The following is a 9,728-nucleotide window of genomic DNA, read 5'->3' on the forward strand; positions in this document are numbered from 1 at the left end:
CCATTTCAGAAAAGTTTTGACATTACTTTTATGGGAAATAAAAAAAACTGTTAAAACATAAATTTTTTTTCCCATAGAAACTTTCTTTAACTGAATTCTTAATCAGTGCCCCAATGGCACTTGTTAGCATTTCCCTTTATTTTTTTTTATTTAGTTGAAATTAATAATTTTATTTATTTTTTTTAGAAAGAATTTTTTTTTTTTTAAAATTTAGATGTTGAAGTGGCATTTTTTAGTGTCAAAATAAAATTTATTATTATTATTTTCATAGTTTCGTTTGCCACTTAGGACTTTGCGGTTAGGGCACTGACGGAAAGGACTAAAATGGATAGCATTTTTCTAAATAAGGACTAAAAGAGGTAAAAATAAAATCTAGAAACCAAAGTGAGAATCGCCTAAAAATATAGAACCGAAAATGTAGTTATCGTCTAATTTATTTACACACACACGTGTGAAGATTTAAACAATGACATAGCACAGACACACTACTCATCCTTCAGTGATTTTAAGACTCTCTCTCTCTCACTCACAAAACCAAAAGGAATCAGAGAAATTAGGGTTTAATCGCAGAAATGGCAATGGCTGGACGAATCAGATCGACTCTCCCTCTCTTCACAAAGGCTCTCCGCTCCGATTCCCTCTCAGCTCACCGATCTGCGCTCGCTCTCGCCGACTCTCAGGTGTTTTCTCATTTCTAAACCAAAACGGTCTCGTTTTGCTAATTTTCTCTGGTTTTGATTTGGTTACGCGCTTGTTTGGTTTCCGAGAAAATCGGAGGAAAGTTGTGAAATTTGATTGGGGAAATGAATAAAGTTTTGATTTTTCGAAGATAGGATTTGACTTTGAGCTGAGCTGATTATATTGTTATTATTTCGAGAATTTGTAATGTGGTTTTGGTTTGGTCCCTGTTTGGATGTTGAGAAATTTTAGGGAGAGATGAGAGAAATGAAAGTTGGGTGTTTTGCCTTTTGATGTAATTAGAGAAATAGGTTTTTTTATTTTATTTTTTTAATGATTTTTTGGGGTGGTTGAATGGTGAAATGAAGCTAAGATTTAATGATTTTGTTATTGATGAGAATAGAAAAATTAGGCGATTGTTATATTGATTGACTAATTTTAGTTTTTGATTTGATTGGCTATTTTTAGTTTAATGCATAAAAAATTTGGATGTTCTGTGTTTTGATGTAATCAGTGAAATGGTAAAATTTTATTTTTTTGGGGGGTTGTTTGAAATGGGGAAATGGAGCTAAGTTTAAGTGAATTTGTATTGATGAGGATTGATAAATTAGGGGATTGTTGTATTGTGTGTTGTGGTTTTAGAGTTAGATTATTGGTTGAATTCTTTGAAGGATTTGTAATGGAGAAACTGCGGTTTACCGTGTTTGGTTATGGAGAAAGTGACGGCGAAGATTACAGAAATGAAAGTTGGGTGTTTTGCCTTTTGATGTAATTAGCGAAATGGCGTTTTTTAATTGTTTGGGGTAATAATGAAATGAAGCTAAGGTTTATTGAATTTGTTATTGATGAGAATAAAAAAACTAGGCGATTGTTATATTGATTATTATTTATAGTTTTTGTTTTTGATTGGCTACTTTTGGTTTAATGAATAAAATTTGGATGTTCTGCCTTTTGATGTAATCAGAGAAATGGTAAATTTTTATTTTTTGGGGGGTTGGTTGAAATGGTGAAATGGAGCTAAGTTTTAATGAATTTGTTATTGATGAGAATTGATAAATTAGGCAATTGTTATATTGTGTGTTTGTGGTTTCAGAATTAGATTAGTGGTTTAATTCTTTGAAGTATTTGTAATGGAGAAACTGCAGTTTACTGTGTTTCGTTATAGAGAAAGTAAAGGAAAAGATAAGAGAAATGAAATTTGTATGTATTGCTTTTGAAGTTTAAGGTTCTGAAAGATGGGGGAAATTTAGTTTGACTGGTAAGATAATGGTATTAGAATAGGTGCTAAGCGGGTTTTTAAAAAAAAAAAAAAAAATTAAATTCTAAGGTCTTTAGCAAAGGAATTTATGATTGAAGAAGCTGAATTCTTCTCTTTTCTGACATTATCTGAATTGTTATGTTTCTTTGGATCAGTAAGTAAAGTTAGCCCGAGACAGGGAGTATACTAAGGACACTCAAACTAAAAATAGACAAACAAGCAGCACAAAAATTAAGCCATTAATAATCTGACCAGAAAATCTAGGAGATCTACCTCTGACCCAACACCATAACCCTCTGAATTGCTATGTTGACTTCTCGGTTTCTGAATATGTCAAATATCAATATGAAAGCATATTCTTTTTTTTTTCTTTGATAATTAAGAAGAAATATTATTGATAAAAGAATAGCAAGAGAAACACAAAGAGTTCACGGTAGTGAACAAAGGAAAAGAAGAAACAAAAAGACAGAAGCAACCCCTAATCTATTCTAATAGATGAAAGAAAATCCAAAAGGGTAGAATTATCCGAGTAACCCCAACATCGAGACCAATTAAAGAGGGTCTGCTGGCAAAACTCTAATAACTAAACCACAGTTTTTCCCTTATCCTCAAAAGACTGCCTATTCCGTTCAGTCTAAATAGTCCACATTAAACAACCTGGAACCAAATCCCAAATATCCGAGCTATGCTTCCCAAGCCAATGATACCAGCAAAATAATAAGTCCACAACTGAACCTGGCATGACCCATTCGATCCCAAACAACTGAATCATATACATCTATAAAGAATGAGCTATCGGACAGAAAAGTAACAGGTGATCCACAGATACCGCATTGTTACAACACAAACAACAACGATTCGCCAAAGGGCGACCACGAAGCATAAGGTTATCCAAAGTTAGAATCTGACTATGGGCTGCTGTCCATATAAAAAAAGCCACCCTTTTAGGAACCTTAACTTTCCAAATTCCCTTCCAAGGGAAAGTGGAAGGAGCTGCATTTTGAATCTTATGATAAAAGGACCGAGTATCAAACTTCCCACTGCCATTAAGATCCCAACAAAGTCTGTCACACCCTCCACCCCTTGGAATTCGGGTTTGGATGAAATGAAGAAAGGAGTAAGAAGCCGCCAACTCCCAATCATTGAATTCCCTATGAAACCTTAAACTCCACACTCTGTCATTATCACCCACTGCAGGGCTTAACACCTCTAAAATGCAAGCCTCCTTATTAGTTGAACACAAAAATAACTAAGGATACAGAATTTTGAGAGGAACATCCCCAATCCACTTATCATGCTACAAAAGAATACGAGAACCGTCTCCCACCACAAAAGAGAAATGCTTAGCGAAAGTTTCCCACCCTTCACTAATACTCCGCCATAACCCACAACCATGAGCCCTACTACAAGCTCTAGTGCACCAACCCCCTTTTCCTTCCCCATATTTCAAGGCAATGACCCTACGCCACAAATGCGAGGTTTCATGGCCATACCTCCAAAGGCATTTCCCTAATAAGGCCTGATTAAAAGGCACCAACTTCCGAACTCCCAAACCACCCAACTCATGTGGCAAGCAAACCTTTTCCCAAGCCACCAATGGAAATTTGAAGCACTCAACTGTTGAACCCCACAGGAAGTTCCTTTGAATGCGTTCCAATCTAGTCGCCACAGCTTTAGAGATAGTAAAAAGGGAAAGGTAATAAGTCGGAAGGCTCGAAAGGGTACTCTTTAGCAAGGTGAGTCTACCACCCTTTGACAAATAAAGCCGCTTCTAGCTTGAAAGCTTCTTATCCATCCTCTCAAGGATCGGATTCCAAATAGAGGGTGTTTTGTGCAAAGAACCCAAAGGCATACCCAAGTAGATCATAGGCAAACTTCCCACCTTGCACTGAAGGATATTAGCCAAAGACTGAATGTTACGCACCTCCCCAATAGGGACAATTTCACTTTTCCCCATATTCACCTTCAAACCAGTAAAAGCTTGAAAACAGGTCAAAATCAGCCTAATAGAAAGAATCTGCTCTCTAGAGGCATCACAGAAAAGAATGGTATCATTAGCAAATAGAAGGTGAGAAACACGGATACCAGTAGAATTAACAGTACCCACAAGAAAACCCTGAATGAAACCCCCATCCTCAGTTTTCTTCAAGATACGACTTAAGACCTCCATGATCAAAAGAAAGAGAAGGGGAGACCTCTAGAGCTATCAAAGAAACCAGCAGGAGATCCATTAACTAGAATTGAGAATCGAATGGTAGAGACACAAGTCTTAAGCCATCTCCTCCATCTATCCCCAAAGCCCATCCTCTCCAACAGATAAAACAAAGCATCCCAATTCACATGATTATAAGCTTTCTCAATGTCTAACTAACACACCACCCCCGGAGTACCACACTTCAGTCTACTGTCTAAACATTTATTAGCAATAAGCACTAAATCCAAAATCTGTATGCCACCCACAAAAGAATTCTGTGACTCCGAAATAAGTTTATCCAGCACCCGCCTCAATTTGTTAGCTAGAACCTTAGACAACAACTTATACACACTGCCCACTAGGCTGATAGGCCTAAAATCTTTGATATTTAAGGCATTATATTTTTTGGTAATCAGAGATAGGAAAGAAGCATTCAGAGACCATTCAAACTTTGAGCTCCTATGGAAGTGATCAAAGAATGCCATGACATCTATTTCCACTACACTCCAGCATTTTTGAAAAAAAGCCATAGTGAAACCATCCGGACCTAGGGCTTTATCACCCTCCATCTCATGTAGAACCTTTACCACTTCTTAGAAAAATCCCTCTCTAATTCTAGCCGCTCATCCTCCTCAATTCTAGCAAACTTTAATCCATCCATAGAAGGGCGCCAAGTATTTGACTTAGTGTACAACTTCTGATAGAAATTGACCACCTTAGACCGCACCTCTTCCTCATCCTCATAGAAGGCACCATCTACCTCTATACCCCGAATATGATTAGTTCTTCTATGAGAGTTTGCAACCCGATGAAAGAAGTGAGTATTATTGTCCCCCTCCTTCACAAATAAAATCTGGGACTTTTGTCTCCAAGAAATCTCCTCTAAAGAGGCAAGATTAGCAATTTCACCTTAAATCTGAATACGATGAGAATGATCCTCCTAAGAAAGACCAGACAAATCCTCCCTAGCATCCAAACCTAGCAATTCAAATAAAAGACATTTCTTCCTAAAGGCCAGATCCACAAACTCCTCCTTATTCCACTTTTTCAAGTCTTCTTTAAGAGCTTTTAATTTATGAGTCAGAATAAAGCTAGGAGAACCCGAAAAGCAATACTCATTCCACCATTGCCGAACCCTCTCTACAAAGCCCTCTTCTTTCAACCACATACTCTCAAACTTAAAGGCACTCCGACCTTTATTAACACTACCCGCCACCACCAAAAGAGGGCAATGATCAGAAACTACACGAGGGAGTACCCTTTGCAACACGTTTCCAAAATGATCTACCCAATCCACCGATGCCAAGGTTCTATCAATTCTTGACCTACAAACTGACCCCGAATCTCTAAACCAAGTAAACGAAGCCCCTTCAAGGGGTAAGTCTACAAGGTAATTAGCCTTAATGAAGTTTGAGAAAGCAAACATAGCCGGACTAAAAGCCTCACAACCAAATCTCTCACTTGGATGTTGGATGGTATTGAAATCCCCAATATCACACCAAGGCGCATTCCACCTGGAGTGCATTCTTGAGAGTTCTTCCCACAGAGCACCCTGCTGACTATCCTCATTAGGCCCATACACTCCTGAACAAGCCCATACAAAATCATCTGCAACCCCCTTCAAAAACACATTAACAGAAAACAGACCAATAGCACAAATCACTTTTTCAAAAACTCTCTTATCCCAAACCAGTAACACCCCCCCTGCTGTATTGACTGCATCTAGAACAACCCAATCTAGGAACGGACTACCCCAAAGGCTTTGAACAACCAAAGAGTTTAAAGAAGACAGCTTAGTTTCTTGAAAGCAAACTATATCACACTTCCACTCCTTAAGAAGATTTTTACATACCTCACGCTTCTGAGGATTATTTAATCCCCTAACATTCCAAGATAGCAGCTGTAAATTCACTTGCTTTACTCACTGCATGAAATATCTGAGAATCAGGAATGTATTTAATCATTTTTAATTTTTCAGAATTGGGCAGTGTAACAACTTGTTTTCTTTTATTGCTGCTATTTCTACTCTGAAATCTCCATACGAGACATTACATCATTCATTGACGGCCCATTTTGTTGACCTTTATTATGTATGGTTACATTCTAAAGGTCTCATTTTTTTAATTTAGTTAGGAAAAAAAAAAGAGTTATGTTAATGGTTGCCATTAGGAAAATTGTTAATTTTAGGAAAGTTTTGTTCTTTGTTCACTACCGTGAACTCTGTGTATCTTTTATTCTTTTCTATTAATAATATTACTTTCTTACCTATAAAAAAAAAAAAATTGTTGTTAGGAAGCATCTATGGTAAAATAGTTTTGCAAATTGTTCTTGCTTGATGAATTTGACAGTTCTGCTCAATAAAGATTATGCCTTTGTTTGCTTAATTGTTCTTTCCATTGTTTGTGTTCTGTCTAATTGCTTGTCATTCTTTGCTAGCAGTTCTCAAGGAACTATGCCGCTGCCACTGGGCAAAAGGAGGAGCGGGTTAAGGTAATTGATCTATTAGCCTTTAACAATTTCAGGAGTACTTTCTGATATCCTATGCATATCTTGTCTTTACACAAACATGCACACTCATTAGGTAGAATTTTAAGAAAATAAATATTTTGAAGGACCTCATCCTGGCTCAAAACTATGTTGTAAATTTTCAATTTCTATTTTCTGATTGTATGCTTTACTATTTATTTGTTTGGGGAGATATATGTCAGTCTTATAAATTTGTCTTGCATCAAATGCCAAGAGCCTTGTAGCTCAATTGGCACTTTTTGGTGATCCAACGGAGATGTCTAGGGTTCAAATTCCCCCTCCCCCATTGAAATTGTCCTGCTTTAAACATATTCAAGTTAATTCAAATTGAAAACAGTATAAGCTGCATTATGGTTCTGGATCTATAAAATAATTGCATTTGTACTTGATATCTGGGTTTTCACATGTTTATTGATGTTGGAGCCCAACCATTTATTCTAATTTGGGAATGCTAGCTGGCACATTAGATTGATGAAGATGTCACTCTTGGCTTGTGCTAAATTGAATTTTTTAAGTATAAACTTGTATGCATATTCAAAAGCAAGTGTATGGTCTTTCTGCTGTCCCTTATTGCAAATGAGCACGTCTCCCCTTTTGGTAAGCAGCTTATCTTGGGTAACCAAGAAAAGTGCCCACCCCCCCTCCTTTATGGTCAGGTGAAAGGTGGCATAAGGTAACCTACAATCATTGTTTTGTCAAAAAAAGAAAAGAAAAAGAGAAGCAAAAGTTTTAGGTTTCCATGCTCCAAATTTCTGCCACAGACGTAAATCAAAAAATGTTGTGGCACACATTTTAATTTGGTTTACACAATTGAAATCTTTTAACTGTTCATGTATTTCACACGTCAAGGGTCTCATCCTGTTGATAACTTGATATTGTTTTATGCTGCCTCTTCATGAAATTGCAGGTGCCTTTAGCTTTGTTCGGGGGATCTGGAAACTATGCGTCTGCATTGTACATTGCAGCAGTAAGAACAAATTCTGTGGACAAGGTTGAGACTGAGCTTCTTGACCTTGTTGAGGCTATTAAGAGAAGTCCTACTTTTGCCCAGTTCACAAGGGACCATTCTGTCCCGGCAAAGACCAGAGTGAAGGCTATCCAGGAAATTGCAGGTGGAGCTAAATTTTCAGAAATTACAAAGAATTTCTTAGGTATGATGAACTGCACTTTATTCTTTGGCAAAGTGAACTTGATTTATCTCTTCTGTTTGTATGAACAATATGTAATTTAGATTTTTGAATTTGATTTATTTTTCTGGTGTAGGCAATTTAAACATGTGAACTTAATTTCTTCATTTTCTTGCGTGGAGTATTTGGTGTGAGAGAAATAGTCACACATTTGAGGATATTTTTGGTCAAACTCATCAAGCTCATTTATCTCTTTTTTCTTTTGCCCTTCTACTATTTGTCTCGTTTTGCATAAAGTAGCTTTTGCAATCTAGATTTCTCTTACCAAAAAAAAAAGGATGGTCTGAGCTTTAGGTTTTTTTCTATTTTGCTGTCTTCTGCCCCAGCCTCAACCCCTCACCTGGAGTTCCTTCTTGTATACTTCCTATATTCTGGAGTCATTTACTGATGCATATCTATTGTTATCTTAATCATCCTATATATAGGGTTCGAACCCCATATTTACTTGCTTTTGTCTGGGAATGCCACCTTATACATCATCATTATTCCAGTGTCATTGATTGGTACATCTAAAAAAGTCATTTACTTGTACAGCCAAAAAAAGAAAGTCTTTTACTTGATACTTCAAGTGAAAGGTTTAATGCAATGGGCTTGTGACTTCTCTGCTGCATATATCTTGTCTTTAGTTACCATTGTTGTTATGGGGGAAAAGGGTGTTGTTGGTATTCTCTTTATGTGGTTGAGCTTAATAACTTTTATTGATTTTGTGGATATTGTTGATGCATAATTTTAGTGCATATTCTTGCAAGATTCTGACACTGAAATACTATGATGTATGCTGTGTCACTGACCATGGAGAGGTTTATCATATTCAATAGATTATCAATTTTCTTGATTGATTGCTACTCAGGTTTATTTTTATTTAATTTCCTTTTCCTGTTGCTTAATTGCATTCTTTTTGGATAAAAGTCTTTTAATGCTTGTATTTAGTCTAATTCTTTTTAATTTCTTATAGTTGTGTTGGCTGAGAATGGGAGGCTAAGGAACATAGACAGCATTGCCAAGAGATTTGGGGATTTGACCATGGCATATAAGGGAGAAGTCAAAGCTATTGTGACTACCGTCATTGTAAGTTCCTCCCTAGGATGGCAACATTTCTATTACTAGGAGTATATAAAACACTGTTTTATACCTTGCATAATTACCACAAGAAAACTAGCATAATTACCATCGGGTACTTAGCCTTTTTAGCTTCTCTGTTTTCTGCACAAAAAAGAAAAGGGAAGTCCATATGAACTTATTGGCAAAAAAAAAAAAAAAAAAAAAAAAAAAAAAAAAAAAAAAAAAAAAAAAAGAAAAAGAAGAAGAAAGAAAAGAAAAGGGAAGTCCATATGAATCTCAGAATCTTGTAATGCCCTTGTAATGTATGGTATCTGGGGTGGTGATGGTGTTATACCCTTGTGCTGTTTGGTGCTGGGGTGGTGGTGGTGTATCATATTCATAAGGCTGCTGGTCTTTGTTTTATCCCCAATGAGTATTGTTGCTCTGAAAGCCAGGTTCTATAGATAAATGCACAAGATTTTAGTGCATTAGGTAGAGGGCCAATTAAAACAAAGAAGTATGTAAAAATATATGAAATGAACAAAAAATAATGGCGTCTTTGGGGAAAGGGGTGAGAAGGTAAAAATCCATATTCCTTAGAAAGAATTTCAACCCAAAAACAACTATAACAACAACAACCAAGCCTTGGTTCCAAAATTTTGGGTCGGTTATGGATTCTCAATAGACTAATTAGAATTGGCTACATGTATTCTTTTTCTGCCATTCTATTATATTTGAAGTCATACTTTCAGTTTGTGATACTTCCTTAATTGACATGTCATTTTCTACTACTACTTATGTTATTGTAAGTCTTCTTTTTTCGTTCCTTCGACTTAAATCTACT

At 36.4% G+C, this 9,728-nt stretch overlaps 1 protein-coding gene across 1 annotated transcript; it reads left to right on the forward strand.

Annotated features, from left to right (window-relative positions):
- Window positions 1–479: 479 nt before the first annotated feature.
- LOC115983231 (ATP synthase subunit O, mitochondrial-like) lies at window positions 480–8,965 on the forward strand. Its single transcript, XM_031105869.1, has 4 exons — window positions 480–680; window positions 6,570–6,620; window positions 7,564–7,807; window positions 8,799–8,965. The coding sequence occupies exons 1-4, from the start codon at window positions 573–575 to the stop codon at window positions 8,948–8,950; spliced, it is 555 nt and encodes a 184-aa protein (XP_030961729.1). The 5' UTR covers window positions 480–572; the 3' UTR covers window positions 8,951–8,965.
- The last annotated feature ends 763 nt before the right edge of the window (window positions 8,966–9,728 follow it).

Source organism: Quercus lobata, chromosome 4, assembly GCF_001633185.2.
Source record: "Quercus lobata isolate SW786 chromosome 4, ValleyOak3.0 Primary Assembly, whole genome shotgun sequence".
Taxonomy (NCBI): Eukaryota; Viridiplantae; Streptophyta; class Magnoliopsida; order Fagales; family Fagaceae; genus Quercus; species Quercus lobata.

What these genes read in the sequence shown, in the direction of transcription:
- LOC115983231 (XM_031105869.1), top strand. Translation starts at nt 573, where the DNA reads ATGGCAATGGCTGGACGAATCAGATCGACTCTCCCTCTCTTCACAAAG. An exon ending in AAAAGGAGGAGCGGGTTAAG is followed by an intron (nt 6,621 to 7,563) that starts GTAATTGATCTA and finishes ATGAAATTGCAG; the next exon opens with GTGCCTTTAGCTTTGTTCGG. An exon ending in AATTACAAAGAATTTCTTAG is followed by an intron (nt 7,808 to 8,798) that starts GTATGATGAACT and finishes AATTTCTTATAG; the next exon opens with TTGTGTTGGCTGAGAATGGG.